This window comes from Vipera ursinii (assembly GCF_947247035.1).
Source record: "Vipera ursinii genome assembly, chromosome: 6".
Lineage (NCBI taxonomy): Eukaryota > Metazoa > Chordata > Lepidosauria > Squamata > Viperidae > Vipera > Vipera ursinii.
In genome coordinates, this window is record NC_139515.1 from 70802224 (window position 1) to 70827350 (window position 25127).

A 25127-nucleotide genomic window follows, 5' to 3' on the forward strand; every position below is an offset into this window, starting at 1 on the left:
TCTACACTTGGTAAGATTGAAAGTATAATACTATATTCAGTTGTGGGTCTTTTAGAGAGATCACTGGCAATCTAGAGTATATTTAGAGAAAAACAACAACAATGAGGTCTGGTAACCAAATCTCAAATCCAGGAGGAAATCTAGAATCTATGTTTACCTTGGGCAGAAGAAGATTAAGGAGAAATAGCAGTTGAAAAGGTTTCTACTCCAGAGACAAGGACTAAAATTCCAGGAGTGAAAATTGGACGGAAGCAATCAATAGCTAAAAGGGCAGTTTGGGAATCATTAGCAAAAACGACTGTTTCTCAGTCTTAGTCCTGTCTGTGCAACATGAGGAAATAATGAAAATCTATTTAGGGATGTAATCCGATTAGGTAGCATTTATTTATTAATCTTAAGGAAGATTTTGATTTGTGTATGAATGGATGTTGGAATTTACTTTTTTTTATTTACTTAAGGATTCACTTCATTTGCCTGTGGTTAATAATTATATTACTAATGCAAGAAGCTGCATTTTCATGACATCAAAAAGCTTCCGCCTGAGCTGTCTCTCTTATTTTGCCTCACCGTATGGCTGTATTTGCCAAGCCTTATTCTACCCTTTTGTCCTGTCCTGTCCTGTCCTGTCCTACCCTACCCTACCCTACCCTACCCTACCCTACCCTACCCTACCCTACCCTACCCTACCCTACCCTACCCTACCATATCCTATCCTATCCTATCCTATCCTATCCTATCCTATCCTGTCCTGTCCTGTCCTGTCCTGTCCTGTCCTGTCCTGTCCTTTCATTGGCATCAGGACCTTTGTGTGTGTTCTGTAGTTTGGGGACCACCAGCACTGTTTAACAGATATATTTGTTAATACTAATGGTGGATAGAAATTTTTCCATCAAAGGGGAAATTGGGTGGATGATGTCTCCACATTTCTCTAAGGGAAGGATAAATTCACAGAACTTTGTCAAGGACATGATGATGATGTTATCCATCCAGTCATGTCCAATTCTTGGCAATTCTATGGGTCAGGTTTCTCCACATCTTCCAATCTTGCACTACTTCTTTGAGTTTTTGTATGTTCTGGCTGGTGTCAGCTTTGATAGTGTCCAGGTTAAGGGTGTATTCCTTCTTAATGGTGATGGCAGTATTGCCAATGAAAGAGCCCAATGGGAAAAAATCCCTTATAATGAATTACTTGAGGAATGATCTTGTATGGAGGTGCTAGCAGTATACCTTTCCCTGAAGAACAGTATATCTTTCTAACTGGGATAGCCATCCTCATCCACTGAGCTGCAGCTTTAGGAAGGACATACATAAAGTAGTAAGAAAGGAAATGGGCACCCATCTCTCCAGCCAAATTAACTGAATCAACTCTGGCAATCAATGGAGACAGCTTGAAAATATGAGGCTGTAAAAGATTTGTGTAGTGAAAGACAGAATATTCAGATAGATCTCTTGCCCATTTTGTATCCAAGTAAACTGTTTGTAATATCCTTAATGATACTTCATACTGACCTGATGTAACACTTCATTTAACAAAATAGAATTATTGTGGCATCAGTCATGTTATGTTTTCCATATCTTTGTTTTTGCAGGAGCCATTGACCAATGTTCATACATCAAGTACCACTACTCCTCAGCAACCATTCCGAAGAATCTAACCTACAACATTACTAAGACCATCCGTCAAGATGAATGGCATGCTTTACGTAAGTCTCTCACATCTTTCCTTCTCCTCCCAGTATGGAATATTGATTTCAAATTGTGCAGGTTGGAAAAATATGGAAAAACCCACATTTCCTTTCACTTCTGAACAACTCTGCTGATTTTGTGCCTGTGGTAGAAACATTGCAACCAAGTATAATCATATGTTCAGTCCTGTTGAGTTACAAGTGTCATGTTGCATGATGACATGCATACTTCTGGTTCTGTCAATTTTTTTAAGCATTTTCATTGTTTTGTATTTGTGATGGTATGGTAAATTTTACAACCAAATTCCTCTTAGTGCATGAGAGGGAACATTCAGAGTTAGCTATGCAGCCTTCAGTTTGCTGAATTTGCCATGGGCAGATCCATTTTTAGCATGGAGACGTGATCTTCCAGATAGTCTGATCTGTATATAGATTACATGAGACTGGTCTTTTAATGTCTTGTTGCATGGCAGAAATTGTAGAGTTGTGTGGATTGAAGAAATAGTTTCATCTTTCTTCCCTTTTCTTTTTCTGAAACATACTGGTGAAGGGTTTGGCTATGATTGCTCTTGTCTAGGCAGGTTTATAATTGACCTCAAGAGTCAGAACATCACCCTGATTTCTCTAGCTTGTCCTCATGAAGTCCTTTCTTCTTTCATCTGAAGCTTTGCCCCACACTCAATCCAACTTTTCCCTTCTTTTTGCCGTGGGCAGCACACAGAAGGCTACCTGGACTTTGGCTGATCTTCACTATAGCCAGTGGACATTGAACAGTCTCTGAAGCAACCATAATTGATAGGGAAACAGTTACCTTGAGGCAGATGGCTGACACTGGACTTGTGGGAAAACATGGGTGGGGAAAAAAAGGATATTCAGAGGCAAGATACCCATTTGCTCATGTCTCTGTGGTGGCAAAGCTGTAATAGTTCTTTCTCATTTCTGTGCATAATAGTGGATTTCTTGGGTCTTTAAGCAGAAACTTTTAAAAGAGAGTTACTGATATGGTTTCCTAATTAAATTTGAATGATGTCAAGGAACACCAAATGGCCTTGGATAAGCAGAAAGTCATGGGAAAAGATAAATACACAAAAACTGGAGGAACTGTTTACAGCAGCTTTCCTCAAGCTGGATAACCTCCAATTGTGTGTGGAATATAGCTGCCAAAATTTCCAGCTGTCTGGGGAAACTTGGGAGTTGACTTCCAGATATAGGGAAGGTGCTCAGATAGAGAAAATTGGCCTACAATTGGTTGAGAAAATGAATATAACATATATTTTGATCTGCTGATCTTTTTTATATAAAACATAGAGATGGTTTTCATATGAAATACCTTAATTGGGAAATTGGGTATAAACAGGGGCTCCAATTACATTTTGGGGAGTCTGGAAATTCATGCTGAAAGATCTCAAAGTCTACTATTATGCTCCCCTTTCTAAGTGGAGGTCTGGCTCAAGTTTGGGACCATTTGGGGTTACAGGACATTAGTCCCCCTGCCCTTATTTGCCTCAGATTAAATAGGGGATAAGACTGAGTTACATGTTTTATAAACCATATGTGGTCTCTCTTGCATAAAACAAACAGTGACTTTTCATAAAGCTTACAGTAGACTGAATTACTCTTTTGTAGATTCGCTTCAAGATGGAAATAGTTCTCCCAGATTGCATCTTGCATCCATTTTGTAGCTTGTTCTTTTCTCCAATAAATAATTGATAACACACTTGAGTTCTTTTCCTTTTGTAGGTGCTATATGGATGCTACATACACCTATTCCAAATGTCTGTGTTATATTAACAGTATATTTCTGTTCATCCTTAGAAAGAGATGGATCATGAATAGGGATGATACATTTAATTTAAATTACATTTTAGGTGAGTTTAAGAACATCATACTCAATAGCTGCATTCTCACAACCCAGTCATACTTGTCTATGATGAATGGGCAGTTATATGGCAGCCATTTTTTTTAGCCCTTCCAAGGGGGCTGGAAGGCTCTGCTCCTCACTCCGGGCCTTTCTCCCTCTATGGGGATCCTAGAACCCTTTTCCTTTTGCCCCTCCCCCCAATGTGGCTGCAGGGTGAAAATTCCTCTAGCTGACAATCCTAGAGCGATCCTGTTTTCATCTGGATTCTAGGACTATTTCTCATTCTTGGGAATGAAGAGGATCTTCAAACTCCCAAGTAAATCCTTGATTTACACAATATGCAGGAGTTAATAACCCAAAGGGAGTTAGTTTAGTCCCATACTGCACATAACTATTGGGAGGTAAATTTATCTCTCATGGATTATAGGTTGTTTATGGGATTGGAGAGTTACAAAGCACACTTACCCCTCTGTGTGACCTAGGGAAGCATTTGGAAACAGGACCAATTTCTCCTTAAAAGAAAGAGGTGTTCTTTCCTAGTCATGTTCTTCTATCATTATAAGAAGATCCACCCTCTTCCCTTCATTTGTTAAAATGCACAAAGGAAGGGCTGTATTGATCTAGACAGGTGAGTACTCCAAACCAAATACTTGTTGACATCCATGTGAAGCTGCACTCACGGAGGTTGAGATTCCAGTCTAACCCCTTGCAAAGGGCAGGAAGCCACATACCATCCCACGTATGCATAAAGGCTTCCCATGATGTGTAGATTTATGTGCACATATCACTATACCTCTAGGGCAGACATGTCAAACACAAGGCCCGGGGGCCGGATCCGGCCCGCGAAGTGGTTTCATGTGGCCCGCGAAGCCATCCTGGAAACAGTGAGCGAACAGCCCCCACTGCCTTGGCCCTGGCCCAGAGACCCTCCTTCTGCCAGAGACCCTCAGATCTGTCCCACTCCGGCCCAGGCCCCCAAAGGCACCCTCGATGCGAACAATGCAGAGCTGGCCACGCCCACCCAGTAGGCCATTCACACTCTAGCCACACCCACCCAGTAGGCCATACGCACTCTAGCCACGCCCACCCGGTCCCCTGAGGGCAACCGCAATGCTGATGCGGCCCTCAATGAAATTGAGTTTGACACCCCTGCTCTAGGGTAAAGAGAATGAGATTATTTTCATCTGTGTCATTTATAATTCCCTTCCATCCCTTTTCCACATGAATCTATGCCTTCTTTATTTTAATGCACATTAAATTAAAAAATAATGCACAATTTGCCCTAGATAACACATTTCAGTGCATTTTATCCAAAGAAACAAAACATCCTTGTGTGCAAGTTTATGCAAACATCGTATATAACTTGAGCCAAGATCTGAGTCACAACATTTGGAGAGATGTTAAAATGAAAGGTTAATTATGTTCCTACCCATGTATTAGTCTACTCTAGGAAGTGCAAATTAAACTGGTTGCTTGAAAAATAATGGCTGGCTGAAATTCTAGACTATCCTTAGTCTAGGGGCCATTCCAAATTCCATATGCCAAATTCATGGCTGAAGGACATGAGTGAAATGGTATATCCCTACCATTCAACATACACGAAAACATGGTATTAATCCCTGGCAGCTTTTTTCCAGTAGTGGTCAAGGGAGATGAATGAGGAATGTCTTACCTTACTCTGGATTTCTTATATTACTCTAAATTCTATTACAGTAATTCTCAACTTACAACCATTCATTCGGCATTACAGCACCAGTGAAAAAAGTGACTTACAACTGTTTTTCACACAGCCATTGTAGCCTCCTCATGGTCACATGATCAAAATTTGGATGCTTGGCAGCTCAGAAGCGGGCAGTCCTAAGATCATGTGATCACCCTTGGTTACCTTCCCAGATGGCTTCCAACAAGCAAAGTCAACAGGAGAATCCAGACTTGCTTATTGACTGTATTATTCACTTAACTGCAGTGATTTGCTTAAAACAACTGTGGCAAAAACGATTGTAAAATCAACCCCCCCCCCTCACTTAACAACTGCTTTGCTTAGCAGTGGAAATTTTGGGCAGAATGGTGGTTGTAACGCGAGGGCCACCTGCATTTGAAGTGTGGTATGACACAGGAAAGTCATGAGTTTTGCTGCCAGTGTAAGAAAAAGGCAAAAGACAAATATAAATAGATTTGGGAGGGTATGCTCCTTGAGTTAATAGTTGACTAAAATGTTAATTGTTAAGCATAGAAATGAGTTAATTGTATACAAGCGATAATGTAAATAAAACATTTAATGAGATTATGTATAATTGTGAATGTAACTTCAATTGATATTTTGCATTGCAAATAGAGTTCCTCACCAAACAGTACACAAACAGTCTCGATGCACATCATTGATTTACTGTTTGCATTTCATTTGTTCCGGATTCTTTCAGCTAGACCACCTTGGAAATGAGCAAAGTTAAAATGCATCTAAAACTTTAGATATGCAAAAGCTGAAATGGTGCCTGCTTTCTAACATTTTGATAAATTGAAAAATTGTGATAAAGTAACTTTTCCTCTTCCCAGTGCTTTAAAGTGTCATTTTTTTTCTTAGTGCCTGGATGTTTCCCCCCCCCCTTGCTGGAGATTCTATGTTACCCTGTTTTGCTAGTATACTACTTAATCCTACATATCAGAGTTCCCCAACCAGGTTGGCAGCCCAGAGCAGGGGGAGAGGGGAAAGAAGGGATGGTTTTGTGGGGCGGGCGAATGAATGCATGCATGCATGCATGTGCATGAACACCCATTGCTTGCGTATGTAGGGCCATGAGTGCTTGTGTGTGGGGGGCCATGAGCCCCTGTGAAACTTGTGGCGGCATTTGTGTATTGGGGCCGCAAACGCCGCAATTCAGGTAGTGTGCTGTGGCCCACAGGTTGGGAACCCCTGCTAGAGATGGTTATTAAATTCTAAATTCCATTGAATTCTGTAAGGTTTGTTCCCAAGTAGATGTGATTAGAAATGCAAGCATGAATTGTGGCCCTGAACAAATTCTTGGTGTTCAGTAGATGTTATTCCCTTGTGAGCATACTATCCTATGTTTAAACATATTGGGGATTTTGCTTCAAGAATTCTTTATTTTGAAGAGCAGAAATGGGTGAAGTCTTGTTTTAGTAATGAAAAATATTGTTCGCTTTATCTATCAGTATAAGCATATTTATAAATCTGGGCATGCAGGCATTGTTGGAGTTTCAGTAGAATTGCTGACATTATTGTGCTATTAATTATTTTTGCTTTCATTACAGGGCATTATGAGCAACTGATTGTCAAGAATTGAGTAAATTGTTAGCAGCATATTTGGCTAGGTGCATGTTTGTAGCCTTTGGCCAAAGGCATTCTTCCCCAACTGTATGTTTCTTAAATGTGTTGGACCAAACCTTATACCATTCCTTACCACCTTTAGGAAAAATAACTGGTACCTAGATACAAAACAAATTCAAACAGTAGAATACAATTTGAAAAAGGTGCTGTGTGATGGTATGCCAATCCATCTAAGCCATATACAATATACAATTCTACTACTTTTAAATACTTTTGACATATGGGAGGATCTCAAACCATAACTTCTCTCCATGACAGAACAGCTAATTTTGGAAACCAGGATGGTTCTGGTGCAAAAAAATCTCCCAAGTTGACAGTTTCCCATTATCCTAGGGCTTTGGGAAAGAGGTCAAAGTTTGGGTTATCACATTTTTATGGCATTTCATAACTGGTATTCTCCACATCTGTTGGGCTACAACTCCCAGCATTCTTCAGTTAGGATGTTGATTATGAATGTCGAAGACTTCCTTCAGCACATCTAGGGAGCTTCAGTTTGAGAAAGACCTTTAAAGATCTTCATAGCTATCAGTTTGGTGGAAAATGTTGAAACGCATGGGAGGAGCATGTCATGACATCATAATGTGAATTATACTTAGATACTTACTGATACTTTATTTATTTGGCCAAGGAATTTGTCTCAGGTTCAGAAATGCTCAGTATGCTTGCAAAACAACAGAATATAGTAACAATACTAGAGTGTACATCCAATAATAGGGGACAAAGTAAAAAGTAATAAAGGACATAAATAATAATGCAGCAGCCACACCCTATGGGTTAAAATACATACACATAAATATGTACAATTATATAACTTGTAGCAGTTTTATGAAACAAATGAGTTTGTGTCATTTGTGTGAATGTGCCATGATGCATGAAGAGTTAGATACCTGCATCAGAGCTTCTCTTCACCACAATCCTGTTTGTTTTCTGCCTATAGCAAGCGTGGGAGAGATTGTTTCAGCCAGAGTTAGGAAGGGATTAATTGTTCCTATCATTTCTATACTTACTAGGGGTCAGGTTGCTGGGGTCTGAGAGAAGGAAGAGAACCTTGGTTTCCTCAGTATGAACATTTTTCCTAGCTACATGAAGATGGAAGGACTTTGAGAATGGGGGTAGATTTATATTGGTTTTATAAACAGCCAACCATCTCAGAGTCTTAAAATATAAATGAGCTCCCTTCATTCTATTTTTAATTAGAGACTGTTCCTTGTCAGCTAATATAGTAACTTTCAAGTAAAACAAAGGGGAGTTTTGACTAATAATCCTTGAAAAGTGAACTGTGTTTTATATATACATTCAATGTGAGAATTTTTACTCATCATTAAGTTATAGCATTATCTACTCATCTGTGGGTCAGCAAAAAATTATACTGGTATGAAATTTGCTGTTCTTGTTGCTGACCCATGTTGTGTCATGGGTAGGTGCAAAGGTAAAGAAATTATAAGAAAAGAAGATGGTACATTGCTGCTAAATAATTTCCATGTCTTGTTGTATATAAGGTTTTGTGATTGACCACACCCATTGTAGGTAGGCATTCTGATATAGTGGTTAAGGCAGCAGGCTAGAAACCATGAGACAGTGGCTTCTGGTCTTCCCTTAGCAAACCACTAACAAAAATTTTGCCAAGAAAATTGCAGGGATTAGTCCAGCCAATTGCTAGAAGTCAACACTGACTTGAACATGTGCAAGGAAACTAATCAGGGAGATATCCAACCTAGAACTAAGGAGGTTCTGACAGTTAGAACAATTAATCAATGGAACGACTTCTCTCCAGAGGTTGTGGGTGCTCCAACATTGGAGGTTTTTAAGAAGACATTGGACAACCATTTGTCTGAAATGGTATAGGTTTCCTGCCTGAGCTGGGGGTTGGACTAGATTAGAAGACTTCCAAGGTCCCTTCCAACTCTGTTATTCTGTTAAGTATGCATAAATAAATCCATCTACCAACCCACCTGTTATGTCAACCATTGTATGGAAGTTCCCAAAAGATGCTGTTGCTTCTTAATTTTATATATTTGTTTGCCATTCTCCTCATGAAACTCCGACACCATGTTGAATAATCCTGGAAGTAGGTTTGGTGCTGTTAGTTTGCCTTGGCAGCCTGTCTTAAGACAAAGATTGCTGTAGATTTCTTGGTCTCTTTTTCTCTCCCAGGAATTTAAATGACTCCCTAATCAGACAAAATTGGACATCATAATGCACTGGGAATGGAGAAATGGAAATGACTGATATATTGGCTAATAAGCAATCATATTTAGCAAATGCAGCTGCTGGGAAATTCAGCAAGATAAGTGTACCCTGAGGGTTGGTTTACAGGGATGGGGGCAGCTTTATGTATTTAGGATTTAACTAGGTTTCCAAGCAAATTACTTCATTGATTCCTAAGAAAAGTAATCTGCAATTTGTGCTAAGTTGTTAATGGGGGGCAGTTCCCAGTTGTGTTGAAAAGGCCTGCAATATTGACAGACCATGCCTTTTATCTGCCCGTTTTCTTCTGTGTCCAACCAGAGGCCATATGCACAGCTTGTAAAAGTATTTTTTTTCTATTACATTCAGTTGTTTATGTCGGGATAAAATGCTCTGAACTCTGAAAAATGAAATGGAAAGAAAAGGATGCGATAGAAATGTAAAGGGAAGTTCAAAGGGAATACAGGTAGTCCTTGACTTAGCACTATAACTCAGCCTGGCAATTAGGGTCATAAGTCCCTGATGGTTACAAAGCAGGACATTGCATAATTTTACAACTTTTTTCCCCAGCGGTCATTAGGTGAATGCCATGGTCCTTAAGTAAACCCATTGTTTGCTATGGGTGATTTTTGCCAGAGGTCAGAAGAAAATGACACTTTCTGGCAAAAATGTCATAAATCCTGACCATCAGGCCAGTTGCCGAGCAATCAAAATGTGGTTGCACAAATGTGGGAGGGGGAGCTGATCACCAAAATTTTGGAATTGTGTTGTAAAAAGGGTTTGGGAGGGTCCATCATAACTTTGAATAGTCAGTCGCTAAGTGACCGGTCGTACATCAAGGACTATCCATATTTTCATTAAGTGCTGATTTAACACTCCTGCCTTAATAAATGCGGATTCCCTACCCCTTCCACCCAGCAACAAAAATCAGCAGAGCCTGATGGACAGGCTGCTTGTTTCCCAAATCATCAGAGTGTGCCTGCTTGGTATGTCTGGATCCCCAAACCCGAAGCAGAGAGAAATAAATGCTTCCATTTCAGATATTTTTCTTCTGCTGATTTTGTGCTTTTCCCTCTGTATTTTACCAAATAGGACTGAACATTATCAGACATGAGAGGAAATAATTTGGATTTGTTGATTTGACCTAGAAGCTTTCCTTTCTTTCTCAAAGATGGTGGGAGGGAGGAGGTTTTTCTTATTATAGAAAAGGAACTGAATCTTAATAGTAGAGAATCTACTTTTCCCTATGTAAAGTCTTGTGAGGCTATTGCTGCAGTTATTCTATGGACAAATTATTAGAGGTTAATGACTGCACCTGAAAATCTACAAGAATTATTCATAAGATCAACATCTGCCAACAATGTTGTCTCGGAACAATTCTTTGTATCTCATATTAGGACCTTGTCACAAACAAGGAAAATCTGCAAAGAAATAAAGACTCTTCGAGATAGTGACAGAACAAAGAATGCGCTTTGCTGGACATATACTCTGCATGAGTGCAACATCCAGCAAAAATCACAATCATTTTGATACCGTCAGATAGTTGGAGAAAAAGAGGAAGGCCAAAGAAAAACAGCAACCTTAAATGGAAGGATGCAGAGACTGTAGCTGTGGACAGAAAATTGTGAAGTAGGCTTGTAGCCCAATATGCTTAGCACAGGATATAATGATGATGAATGACTGTATCAAGTGATAAGGGTGAATGGTGTTGTTATTTATTTAAATTTATTGGCTGCTCAACTCCAGTGGATTCTGGGCAGCGTACAAAACTAGAAAAAACATAAAGACAACTACAAGCATAGAATCAGGCAGCCCAGAGTAAAATAATCTGATAAATAGCAAAATCAACAAAGCAAAACAGAGGCCTTAAACAAATCACAAACAGCAAGCCTACGCTGGGACCATGGATGATTTTTCAATATTTTCCAATTCCTTAGGGGAGAGGGTGCTGTTCTTATCTTGGGAGGGATGCTGTTGAGAGAATGAGGGCTGCCACAGAGTAGGCACACTTCCTAGGTCCCACAAGATGTCCATGGTTAATTGAGGTGACATGGATTGTGCCCTCTCTGTTAGAATGTACTGGCTGGACAGAAATGATAGGAGACAACTATGTTGATACTGAAAGAGTGAAGAAAAGAAAAACAAAGGTGATTAGGGAGATGGAGGCTAAAACATATGAGGAATTCTTGCAGGAATTGGATATGTCTAGTCTAGTGAAAAGAAGGACTAAGGGTTATGTGATAGCACTGTTCCAGTATTTGAGGGGCTGCCACAAAGAAGAGGGGGGTCAACCTATTATCCAAAGCACCAGAAGGCAAGACAAGAAACAATGGATGGAAACTAATCAAGGAGAGAACCAACTTAGAACTAAGGAGAAATTTCCTAACAGTGAGAACAATTAATCAGTGAAATGGCTTGCCTTCAGAAGTTGTGGATGTTCCATCACTGAAGACATTTAAGAAGAGACTGGACAGCCATTTGTCTGGAATGGTATGGGTTCTCCTGCTTGAGAAGGGGGTTGGACTAGAAGACCTTCAAGGTCCCTTCCAAGTTTGTTATTCTGTTATTAGAAGGCAAAGCTAGTTATTAGCCTTTCAAGGTCATCCAGATAAAAAGTATAATCAGGAATCTTGCAAGACTGAAAGTATTTCTCCACATCTCTCTTTTTAGTCTCTGAAAAAACAGGGAGACTCCTTCTGGAATGTTTCCCATGCTTTTCCTCCACCTGAAGTTGTGATGCTCTTATTAGGCTGCACGTCTTCCTTCTGTCTCCCAAGGTAATTTTGACATATGGTCACATGAGTAGAACGTGGAAATACTCAAGGGAAGTATAGACGGGGAATGAAGAAATGTGTGTGTGTGTGTGGGGGGGAATGTATGTTTCATCACGTAAGATATCACCTAGACATTTAATAGCTTTATCCGTTATAAATAACAAGAAACCACTTGTATGAAAAATAGTATTAAGAAATAGTATTTGCAGTTAAGGAACTGTTAGATGATATTTTCAATAATTGGGAAATAGATGGAAAGTTACTATTAGGCTTCAGGCTAATCCAGGAGATGTTCTGTTAAAATATAAATGATAATTCATAATAATTAAGGCTGTCTTATTGTTTCATATTTCACTTTCAAAAGTAGAAAACTGGCAGTTATTTCCTCTATCTTTTAATGCTTTTGCATGCATAGGATGGTAGTTAGGTTTTGCCAAAATCTGGGATCTTTAGGATTGTATAAAATGTACTGTAATTCCAGATTAAGATACCAGATTCTCTTCCACAGTTGCCCAGTGTTCTTCAAAAAGAGAATCAACAGAACATACCCCCTAAAACCAAACAAAAATCCTGCTGAATCTAGGTTTGTGGGGAAGGCTTGAGACACTTGCTTTAATCTGCCTTCCAGAAATGGGTAGATGAATTATTTGTACTTTACTTTCATTGTGTGCTCTTTAGCTTTGAATAAGAAGATGTTCAAGAAAATATAGTATTGTAGAATGCTCAAATTCAAGATTCCAATCAGGACTTTGATCAAGTGCAGAAGAAGACCAGGAGCCCTGCACTTTCAATGTAACTCATTTTGGGAGCAATTTTAATGAAAAGTGGATTAAACATCTTCAGAATAAAGGTTGAGGTAACTATGTAGCACAAACTACTCCTATTAAGTTTCTCTCAGTGTGTATGAAAGATGCTGGATCTTTGACTTTTTTTTGTATCTGTTGATCCTAATCCTCTATTTTTATTTTTGAGCATTGATGGTGCTGTTTGTATAATTAAAGGCTCTCAATGAGTTTGTCATTATCTAAGTTATTTCTGGGAGAACATGAGATTGATCTGTGTAAGAAGATGAAACTAGAGGACAGAGAGGTGAAAATCTTGTCAAAAACATTCCTTTGGGAGGTAGATTAGAAGGAATCAAGTCCTTACGAGAAATCAAGTTCTTAAGAAAACCAAAACATAGACAAAGAAGGGGAATGACCCCACCCCCTTCATCCTGTTGACCACTACCTGATTTGTAAATCAAGGCAAGGGCTTTGGGGGACAAAGGATCCTGACGACCACCCATTTTTTTAAGGATTTGGTTGCTGCCTTTCCTGGCAGCCCAGTTGAGAAGGACACGGCTAAATGGGGATGAATGTATGACTATGTGAGAGATTGTAATCAGGAAAGTTTTTTTTGAATACTTTGGGTCTCCATAAATTCCATCAGAATCTGAAGTACCTCAGTGTTTGGTTGCAAGTGATTTCCATATGCTCCTAATTATTTACTGGCTAATGATCAGGCTGTGAGATCTGTGTGTCCCTATGCTGTGTATCCATGAGTGAATGACCATAAACCAAATCTGGGAGCACATGTAACATTTCCAGGGATAGAATTACCTCCCATGCTATTAAATATAATTTTCACTATTCAATAATTCTACTACAGAGAAATTCTCCTGCATTTTTCCCATTAGTTTTTATTCATATTGATGAACATTTAAAAAAAAATTTCAAGGAAAAATAATTTTTCCTAATATTACTATCAACCACCTTCATTGGCTCACAACCAGGAAATCAAGAGGCTCGTGGATTCAGAGTAGATAGGTTTATTGCAAAGAAAAGGAGTTTGGTTACAGAATCCTGGAAACTGGATATACATATCTTGTCCCTACTTTACGCAAGAATATATTAAAATGTGGCCTCCCTTCTCCCCTTGATCTTTCTGACTGAGTCTTACTTTAATAAAGGGGATACAAATTTCTTGTTTGATGCCCCCAAAGATCCAACTGCTTTATTTTTCCACAGTACTTTGGAAATGTCAATTTTCATTCCCAGGTCCAGAAAATCCCATTACATTCTTGTGAGAATGTATTTAAGTAGCAAGTGGCTAAGATTACATATGTGAACATTCTTGTCTTCTCTGCAGAATCAATTTTCCTACAGGCTCTAGTTTCCCTGGTATCCACACTTCCATTAAACTCCAAGGGACGACATCAGGAGCAAATCTTCCTCTCAAGTTTTTTAAAGAAGAGTCCTGTCCTCAATAAATCATGGAAGACTTTCTGCTTCTCCTTTAACTATTTGGAGAAATCATCCACTGAACGCAGATTGGAAGTGTTGAAAGAAAGTGTTGAAAGAAAAATCTTCATCAGGGTCCAGTCCAAGCTGGGAATAAACAAAATGGAGACTGCTTTAGAAAGAAAGTTGTAGTTTATTGAAGAGCAGAGCCAGACAGAAAGATGGCTCTGGGAAAGCTGACCATATGTAGCCGGGAGTGGTGAGTTTTTATACCTTCTTGGGCTTTTGAGGTTGTTTCCTGCTCCTGTTTGAGGCTTTGTATTTCCTGTGTCATGTACTTTGACCTGAGTCTTAGTGAGCCCTTTTGGTATTGGTGGGTTAATCCTATTATGTTTTCTGTCCTTAGAGTTTGGGTGGGGGTATGTAGATTTTAGGGGTCTTTGCTTTTCTAATTTCATCAGCTTCTAGGTTCCTGGCTCCAACCTTCCTGAATGGATTATTACATCTGTATTTCTAAAAGCTGCTTTCTGCTGAATTTTCTGGGTTGGGGGAGGGAGACGTTTCTGCCTATTTAAAGATCTTCCCCATTATTCCTTTAGAGAAATATATTCTGCCTTTTTAATATTCCCCAAAATATTTATTTCTCTGGATTCTTCCCACAGAAGAAAAATTCAAAATGCCGCCTGTACCCAGTTATAATTGATTCCTGATATCTGAGCTTGCTTCATGGCTCAGAAAGGCAGCAAAAATGATCTCTTCTAGAACTTGCTGTTGCCATCTCAGCTTTCCTGTCAAGGGCGAAGGATGAGCAGCTGTGTTTTATGTCCAATAACTCAAGGCACATGTTAGTTCTGGTCATAGAATGATTGTGGAATTGCTATGGAAACAGATCGCCCTTTCAGTTCAGAGTTTGCATAGAAATCACCTCACCCAGATTTCTTAGAGAGTGCAACCTTCACATTCGAAAGCTGATGCTATTTGGAAACCATTGTGCATCTATCTCTCTTGCCCTGTATTTATCTGGAAACATTTCCTGGTTGTCTTCTGTCCTTATTTACATACTATTTGATAGTATCGTAACTGATAATTCTCTGGAAACATGCACACACATACAACAGTATTTTTTTACTGTGACCAAAGAAACTATTGTCTTTTGGCGTGCTTACTGAGCAAGCAGGATGCCCTGTGTTCTCCCATTTTTAATAACATCATTAAGTTCATCAATACAAAGGGCTTCAAAAAGATAGGACTCACTTCTTTGGCATCAGGGCACGGCGAAGGAAGATTCCTCTTCCTCTTTTACTGCCCAAGAATTGACAGAGTTGGGAAGAACCAATAGAAATTTTTGAGAAGAACCAACAGAAAATTTGTATTGTGATTTTATTTGGTATATTTATATTTGGTGATTTTAATGCTTTTATGTTGTAAGCTGCCCAGAGTCGCTTTGAAACAAGATGGGTGGCAAATAAGTTTCATAATTTTAAAAATAAAAATAAAGCCGGGAAATGCATTGGCAAGGATGTTTTACTTGTGCTAATGATTTTCTGAAAGTACTGAAGCCAATGCATTCCCCAGAAGGCCCAGCATTGCTGCTCTAAGGCTTTCTCTGTTTCACTTCACTTTACCAGCAGCCATGGGAGAAGTGCAGCAATGTTTGTGCGGGGTGGTGGGGAGTGGTTGGGGCGCGTCAAAACTGGCAGGTTGATGGACACATCAGTGCAATCCCTTTTGTAAGCAAGTGCAAACCCTTTTTTATTTGCTTCAGTGTCCCATGCAGATCTAAAGGGGTGGGGCTTCCATTGCACTTCTGTGACCATCATCTTGCTTTCTCTGATGCTCTTCTATACGGATGTGCTATATCTGTGTGTCTGTGGCCTGTGTCTTTGTGTGTGTGTATAGATGGGCAGGGAGAGGCAGCTCTTCTAACACACCCCTTGGGGTAGGATTTTTCCAGGGAGTTTAGTGCTTTGAAGAGAGGTGTTTTCAAAGGGGCAGTGTGCTTTATGAAGCACCCCTTTTAATATTTTGCACAGCCCTAGTGGGAAAACATCTAGATTGCCAAAGGAACTGTGGAGAAGAGGTCTCCATTTTATGTGCAAGACTCAACAAACACTGCATGTTCTTTGCAAAGTCATGCGATCAAGGCATAAAACAGGATGGTAAATCATGATCCTCGTACCATCGGTGAGCTTAGCACCATTTATTTATTTGTTTGTTTATTTAAAAAAATTCTATGGCTAACCAACTCAATCATGGTAAATCATGATCCTCGTATCATCGGTGAGCTTAGCACCATTTATTTATTTGTTTGTTTATTTAAAAAAAATTCTATGGCTAACCAACTCAATCATGGTGAATTCAAGTAGCTTACAAAGATAAAACCCCAATATAAAAACCAAGAAAACTCTATATCATATGATTTTAAGGCTTTCAGGGTAAGCTAGAGTAGATGCATCAAAATAATGTTTGCCATTTTTTTCATTTTAAGATTGTGTGTGTGTGTGTGTGTGTGTGTGTGTGAGAGAGAGAGAGAGAGAGAGAGAGAGAGGGAGAGAGAGAGAGAGGAGAGAGAGAGAGAGAGAGAGAGAGAGAGAGAGAGAGAGAGAGAGAGAGAGAGAGATATTAAAATATAACTTGCAAACACGTAAGGCACTCAGTGTTTTCCCCAAGGCATCCAGAAAAATCAGGTATTTTTATCCCCTTCAGCTCTTGGAAGCCAAACTATTGTATCTAATTAGCTTCCAAGAATATTTTCATTCTTTCTCACTTCTTTTTATTGTTCACATAAACTTGATGAATAATATTCCTTTTTAGCCCCATTCATGGAAATTCAGATATCAGAAATCAATTTAAAATTTATCACAGAATTTATATTTTGGAACTAAAGTCCTGTCTGGACTCTGACTGGGCAGTATCTGACGGGGAAACGACGGGTCTGGCTAATATTATTTGGGAGGAGTTTGACCCTGTGACTCCGGATGAAGTGGACAGGATCATGGGTAGATTGAGTGCTGCCACGTGTTTGTTGGACCCGTGTCCCTCCTAGCTGGTTTATGTAGCTCGGGAGGTCACACGAGGCTGGCTCCAGGCAGTGATTAATGCTTCTCTGAGTGAGGGGTGTTTCCCTGCTGCCTTGAAGGAGGCAGTGGTGAGGCCCCTCCTCAAGAAACCTGCCCTGGACCCGGCCATTCTGAATAACTTTCGTCCTGTCTCCAACCTTCGCTTTCTTGCAAAGGTTGTTGAGAGTGTGGTGGCACGGCAACTCCCATTGGTCCTGGAGGAAACTGAGTATCTGGATCCATACCAATCGGGTTTCAGGCCCGGGTACAGCACGGAGACGGCATTGGTCGTGCTGGTGGATGATCTCTGGCGGGCTTGGGATAGGGGTTATTCCTCTGTCCTAGTCCTATTAGATCTCTCAGCGGCTTTTGATACCATCGACCATGATATCCTGCTGCGACGTCTCCAGGGGTTGGGAGTGGGAGGCACCGTTTTACGGTGGTTCTCCTCCTACCTCTCGGGCCATTCGCAGACGGTGTTGGCAGGAGGACAGAGGTCAACCCCGAGGCCCCTTGATTGTGGGGTGCCTCAGAGGTCGGTCCTCTCTCCCCTCCTGTTCAACATCTATATGAAGCCACTGGGCGAGATCATCCGTGGTTTCGGGGTGAGGTATCATCAATATGCAGATGATACCCAGCTTTTCATTTCCACCCTGAACCAACCCAGTGATGCCCTCGATGTGATGTCCCGGTGCCTGGAAGCGGTATGAATCTGAATGGGGAAGAACAGGCTCCAGCTCAACCCGGCCAAGACCAAGTGGCTTTACATATCGGCAGCTCGTGTAATCCAAGATCTTCCATCTTTGGTTATGGGGGGAGAGGTGTTGCCTCCCGTTGATAGGGCGCGCAACTTAGGCGTCCTCCTGGATGCACAACTCAGTTTAGAAGATCATGTTGGAGTCGTGGCCAGGGGGGCATTTGCACAGGTTCGCCTGGTGCGCCAGTTGCGACCCTGTCTGGGCCGAGATGCTTTACATATGGTCACTCATGCGCTCGTCATCTCCCAGGTAGATTACTGCAATGCTCTCTACATGGGGCTCCCCTTGAAGACCACCCGGAGGCTTCAGCTGGTGCAGAATGTGGCCGCGCAGGTTGTGATGGGAGCATCCTGATACTCCCATATTACACCCCTCCTGCGTGAGCTGCATTGGCTACCAGTTGCCCTCCGGGTGAGATTCAAGGTGCTGGTTCTTACCTATAAAGCCCTACATGGCTTAGGCCTAGGATATTTGCAGGACCGTCTGCTGCCAGGAACGTTTTCCCATCGCCCTGTGTGCTCACACAGAGAGGGCCTCCTCAGGGTGCCGTCGGCCAGACAGTGTCGGCTGGCGACCCCCAGGGGGAGGGCCTTCTCTGTTGGGGCACCTGCTTGGTGGAATCAACTCCCCCAGGAGCTCTGGATGGCCCCAGACCTTCGGTCCTTTTGCGGTGACCTTAAGACATATCTTTTCCAACAGGCCGACCTGGACGGATGATAATGGGGTTTTTAATTATGATTTTAAATGTTTTCATTGGTTTTAGTGGGACTTTGACACAATTTAATTCTTTTTTTAATATTTGTATTCATTTGTATTTTATTGTTGTTAGCCGTCCTGAGTCCTTCAGGAGATAGGGCGGCATACAAGTCTCATTATAAATAAATAAATAAATGAGATAAAAAACATTTTATTCCCCTACCTCTGATTTTATAGAGAAATAGTAGGGATGGTTCTAGGGTAGACTATCATTAATCACTTTAAATAATTTAGCTGGTCAAAATCCAGTTTTTTTTAATATGTGTGGTACTCTTCCCTTCTCTCTTACTCACCTTTTGGATGAAAGATGGAGCAAAAAATAATTTTTTTATCCTTGTTGACTAATTATGAATAATGCATTTCACATTTTCTGAGTGATGGTTGTGTAGGAGGGCAGTCATGGAGCGGGCAGACACTATGGTACCAAACTAAAGGATTTCATCGCAGCTTGAGAAAAATAGAAATGGATGGATCCAGCACAAGAGGATGTTCCACAGAGAGCATGCCTTACTACAAAGGCCACCATTTGTCTTACAACTTGCTTTACTTCATCTGACAAAGGGACATCAAAGCTTAAGTGTAAAGAAGTACATATATATAAGAGGAGCTGTAATTTATTTATTCTGGTCAACTGGTCTTTAAAATGCCACAACACAGTAGCTGCAAAGCAACTCAAGGATCAGGGCAATGTCTCTTGAAACTCTGGTAATTTTGTATCATTTTCCAAATGGGGGCAAATCTTTGCAGAATATGTTTCCTAATGCTACTATTTCATCAAGTCTTTATTTCTCTTCCACCACTCCATTGCAAAATGTTGCCCAAGATAGTAATGCAATATATGATGCTCAGCTAAAATTCTGTGATTCGTTCTATATCACTGTACCCAACAGCAGAAAAATTGATGGTTAAAGATTATGATATGGAACCTTCAAATGTTCTGCTAAAAAATTGCTATGATGCTATTTGATTCAATACAGCTCAAATAATGTAAGAGTGAAAGACAGTTTAAAAAAAAAAACAATTTCAGACTTATGAAATATATTCTGAATGTCCCTCTGCCTGAAAGAAGATAGCCTACATTAGCACAACAAACCTAAGCAGTTTTAATAAAGAAAACAAGACAGTATTAATAGTAGATGATAAGGAAAACCTAAAACACCCTGACTCTTGTGGATTTGAAAAGCTATCCCTGAATGTTCAGCTTTAATTTGTTTTTATGGATTTTTTTCCTCTACCAGGCCCTCTTGTTAGCTTAAAAATATTTCTCCGGTATAAAGGAGATACTTGCAGGCAAACTCTAAAAAGAATTTATGGTATGGGAAATGGGAAAGGCATGCATACGTCTTTATGTATTTCAGTGGATAGAGCTTGTCCTGCAAAATAGGATAAGGTATGTCAAAAGAAAGATAGTTTGGTGTAGTGGCTAAGGCACTGGGCTAGAAACTGGGAGAGTGTGAGTTCTAGTCCCGTCTTAGGCACAGAGCCAGGTAGGTGACCTTGGGCCAGTCATTCTCTCTCAGCTCTAGGAAGGAGGCAATGGCAACCATTTCTGAAAACTTGTCAAGAAAACGGAAAGGACCTGTCCAAGCAATTGCCAGGAGTAAATACTGACTTGAAGGTACTCTCGACTCCAAAAATAACAAAACAGTTGGCATACAAAAACAGGAGAAAAACAATTTTGAATCTAGCATTAAACTGACATAATGCATCTGAAATATAAGAGCCTGAGACATACAACATCAATTGGGCTCAGGGTGTTTTAATTTAAACAAGTGATTAACTCCTTTGCCATGGTACTAGAGTGCCCTCTATCCACCCACTCAGTGCTATTTACTCCACATTGAGAAGCCAGAAAACAGGAGTTGTGCTTTAGTTTCCTCCTATCCCCAGAAAAAAACACCTGATGTAATTTAATTTATATTACAGCACAACTGGTGAAAACTAGGCTGTGCCTTTATTAAGTTCAGCCAGGATCATTAAGAAGACAGGTTTAGCTATTGATCTGATGACTAATCCTAGAATGTTTTAAGAACATTTTCCTGTCTTTAGATAGGCTATGTGTATTGTTGTTATCTGGAGTTCTGGATGAGCCTTCCCTATATTTCTCTTTTCCCAATCAACTCACTCTTTTTATCTTAAGAGAATTACTTTCCCATATGTGTATATGACAATGTCATTGGACTACTAAAGCAATTGCTTGTCTTGTAGGTGGACATAATTTCTGTAATAATAAGATTTAGGCAAGAAGATTCAGGGCACCTTCTTTCTATTTATTCTTAGGGCTGGGCAGAAGAAAGATACTCTGGCTACAAGAACTAAAATCTACCCAGTGGACAGCCAGGAAATTCACCTGATTAGTGCCAGTTAATTCTTTTTTTATTGGAGAATCCTTGGAAAAATAAATTAGCCAGGGAAGTTATAAATTATCCTCTTCCACTTCTTGACCTGTAGGAAAAGCAATATGAGAATTTCCTTTAGTACTTGAGACCTTTATGTTGCTTTATTATGCTGCTGGTGAATTTATCATAAAATGAACAGTTGGGTTTATTCTTGTTTTATTTGGAAGTATTTTTTGTTTGTGTGTTTGTTCCTGCTGATTATACAAACTCAGGATCCAAAAAGATCTTGACAAACTCAAGCAATGGGCCCTGTCCAACAAAATGAGCTTCAACGTGGAGAAAAGCAAAATCTTACACTTAGGCAGGAAAAACCAAAGGCACGAATACAAATTGGGTGAGACCTGGCTTAAAAACAGTAACTGTGAAAGAGACCCTGGAGTCCTAGTGGACAATCACTTGACTATGAGCCAGCAATGTGCAGCAGCAACCAAAATCCTGAGTTGTATAAACAGAGGCATAGATTCAATATCACATGAAGTACTGGTACAGCTTTACAAAGCCCTAGTAAGACCACACCTGGAATACTGCAGCCAATTTTGGTCCCCATATCACAAAAAAGATGTTGAGAGTTTGGAAAAAATTCAGAGAAGAGGAACTAAGATGATCAAAGGCCTGGAGGCTAAATCATACGAAGAACAGCTACAGGAACCTGGGTTTGGATAGTCTAAAGCAGTGATGGCGAACCTTCTAGAGACTGAGTGCCCAAACTGCAACCCAAAACCCACATGTATTGTTGGGTGCTGGTTGGGCATGGCCCATTGGGTGGGCGTGGCCCATTGATTGGGCATGGCTGCGGTGGTAACGGCAGACTGGGTGGGACTAAAAAGTTCAATCAATCAATTCCAACTTTGCGTGATCTTTTTTTTTCCTGTGAGAAGTTGAAATTGATTGATTGATTGAACCTTTTTTTTTTGCACACGGCGGCGGAGGCCTAAAGTGAAAAGATTTTATAATACCCAGCTGAAGGCCTAGAACTGGGCCGATGGCGTGCGTCCCCACAGAGAGAGCTCTGCATGCCACCTGTGGCACCCGATCCATAGGTTCACCACCACTGATCTAAAGAAAATAAGAAATAGGGGAGACACGATAGCAAGTGTTCCAGTATCTGAGGGGCTGCCACAAGGCAGGAAGTGGTCAGGTTGTTCACCAGAGCACCAGAGGGAAGGACGAGAAACAATGGTTGAAAACCGATCAAGGAGAGAAGCAACCTGGAATTAAGGAGAAACTTCTTAACAGTGAGGACAATCAACCAGTGGAACAGCTTACCCCCAGAAATTGTGGGCGCTCCATCACTGGAGGTTTTTAAGAAAAGACTAGACAATTACCTGTCCGAGATGGTGTAGGCTCTCCTGCTTGAGCAGTGGGCTGGACTAGAAAATCTCCAGGGTCCCTTCCAGCTCTATTCTATTCTATTATACCATCTTGAGAAGTTCAGTTCGAAAGTAGTTTAAAAAGGAAATTAAATAAGAAAATAAGTAAATATATCCCATTTACTTCAGGGGATCTAAATTCAATTAATTTGATCCATTCGTATGAAATTTTATCACATACAATTTTGTCATAGTGAGACATTTCATTAAATGTGTGACATGTTATCCACAGTTGGCAGATTAAGAAAACATGGAGGCAGAAAAATAGTATAATCAAATATATATAAATTATACAGTATCTGTACTTCTTGTTGGGTTATAAAAAACCAGGACAGATCTAGAATTGCTGAAAATAGAGAGTTTAGGAGCTATTATTGGTAATGATACAAGTGAAACTACATGAAAAAATTGGAATAAAAAATAGAAAATACTTGTTTAGTGACCCAGTTTTAGGACTAAATACAAATTGATCAGAAGGTCGGCAGTTTGGCGGGTCGAATCCCGAGTGCCGCGTAACAGAGTGAGCGCCTGTTACTCGTCCCAGCTTCTGCCAACCTAGCAGTTCGAAAGCACGTAAAAATGCAAGTAGAAAAATAGGGACCACTACGGTGGGAAGGTAACAGCGTTCCGTGCGCCTTTGGCGTCTAGTCATGCCGGCCACATGACCACGGAGACGTCCTCGGACAAACGCTGGCTCTTCGGCTTTGAAACGGAGATGAGCACCGGCCCCTAGAGTCGGAAACGACTAGCACGCATGTGCGGGGGAACCTTTACCTTTACCTTTACAAATTGGCATGTTTTGCCTTTTGGATTTGACTCCTCTCATCCTATCTTGCTTTTTACTTCTGAAAGTTGGCCACTGATTTTCACTTAGAAGGAATGCATCCAAGCCTAGTCTATCTCTGGCTGGCTTCAAAATTTAGGTTCAGCCTACAGATATCCCATCCCAGGAAATAATTTGGCCTATGACACCAATAACTTTTACTCACTGGTCTTTGGGGATGAAAATAATGGAAGTTATCATTTAACATACTTGTGGATTCTTTACTATAAGTTTCCTAGCTGAGGGAGCCAGCAAAGTCGCTTTTATAGTCATGTGCCAGCATGTTTTTTTGCCAAGATGCACAGAATGGTGTTACCTTCCTACTGAAAGGGTACCTATTTATTTACTTGCATTTGCATGCTTTTGAAGTACTAGATTGGCAGGGGCTGGGGCAAGTCATGGGAGCTTACCCCATCATGCAGCACTCAGGTCTTGAACCCAGGCTGTCAGCTTTCCAACTGACAAACTCAGTGTCTTTAACCACTGAGCCATCATGCTCCCCCACTGCCCCCATTATGGTATTTGCCTTTACACCCTCTTTCCTCTTCTATGTCTTGCTAATTAAAAACTCTGAACACCCAGATTCCTATCAACCACAATCTTTCCTTGCTTTTCATGGTAAATCTTTACCAATTTCTACCAGTTTTCATCTTTATTTCTTATTTAATATTACTTCAACTTTACTGCAGTTCTGTGGATTGCAATATTAATCCTGATCCATAAATCATGATAGTTAAACTGCAATGGTTTGGTTTGCATAGGATAAAAGTAAAAACAAAATAATCCACAATATGGATCAATTCAGGGTATGATTCCAATGAATTGTCTGTTGATGGAATGAGATGGTCCAGGAAAAGGATAATATTGTTCTTTAGACATCGACACACTGTGGCTTTCAGATATTGCTGAACTACAACAACAATTTGCAATGTACCTCATTGCACAGCTGTAATTCTGAATCTGAAGTCCCATAAATTGCCTATAAAGTCTATGCCACATCTTCCATAAAAGCTACCATCAAAGATCAGAGAATCCAAACCATCCAAAGGATCCCAGTGCTAGAAATCTTAATTCTGCACTTACCAGACTATTATTTGTGCAAAAATGGAAAGATGAAATACCCACAACGGAGGAATGGTTGTTGAAGGTGACAGAACTAGCAGAGATGGCAAAATTAACTTGCTTATTTATAAAAAGCTCAACTACTACTATCAGCAACCCTTTATGGACTTTGTGCTGAAGAAAAATGAATTTGTGATTTATTGTAGCTTATGGAAAGATGGAAAGTATGATGTGACTTTTGAGAGCAGGAATAAAATATAAATGTATTTATAACTGCTGTCAAGAAGATCAGAGCTTATAAGAGCTATGGTGCTGCAGTGGTTAGTATGCAGTATTGCAAGCTAATTCAGCTCACTGCAAGGAGTTCAATTCTTACCGGTTCAAGGTTGACTCAGCCTTCCATCCGCCAAAGTTGGTAAAATGAGAAGCCAGATTGTTGGGACAATGTGCTGACTCTATAAGTCACTTAGAGAGGGCTATAAAGCACTGTGAAGTGGTATATTGCTATTGCTAGTATTTATAGTCTTTCTTTTTCATTTCTTTCACTCTTTACTATTTGAGTTCATTATTTACTTTGATATTTCCTTTGATAAAAATTTCTTCAATTTTTTTTAAAAAAGCATGGCAATTTTAATTCTGTAAGCAAACAAATGTTGGAATAACTGGTACCTTGTAAGTTACCTTTACCCTTTTCCTCTTTTTATAAAATTTGCTCGGCTTGGCTTGCCTTACCTGAAATTTGCTGAGGGCAACTGAAGTTGACTCCCTTACTTGGATATTTCTATACACCCACAGAAGTCGTGAACATCTACCGTGTTTCCCTGA

At 40.2% G+C, this 25127-nt stretch overlaps 1 protein-coding gene across 1 annotated transcript in view; it reads left to right on the forward strand.

Moving 5' to 3' along the window:
• Positions 1 to 25127, forward strand: part of TMEM178B (transmembrane protein 178B) — a gene marked incomplete at its 5' end in the record, with an annotated part of 326288 nt that overhangs the window by 76232 nt on the left and 224929 nt on the right. Inside the window, one exon of the mRNA XM_083366506.1 lies at positions 1590 to 1703. Coding sequence (XP_083222632.1) covers positions 1590 to 1703 — 114 coding nt within the window. The remainder of the gene's footprint in view (positions 1 to 1589; positions 1704 to 25127) is intronic.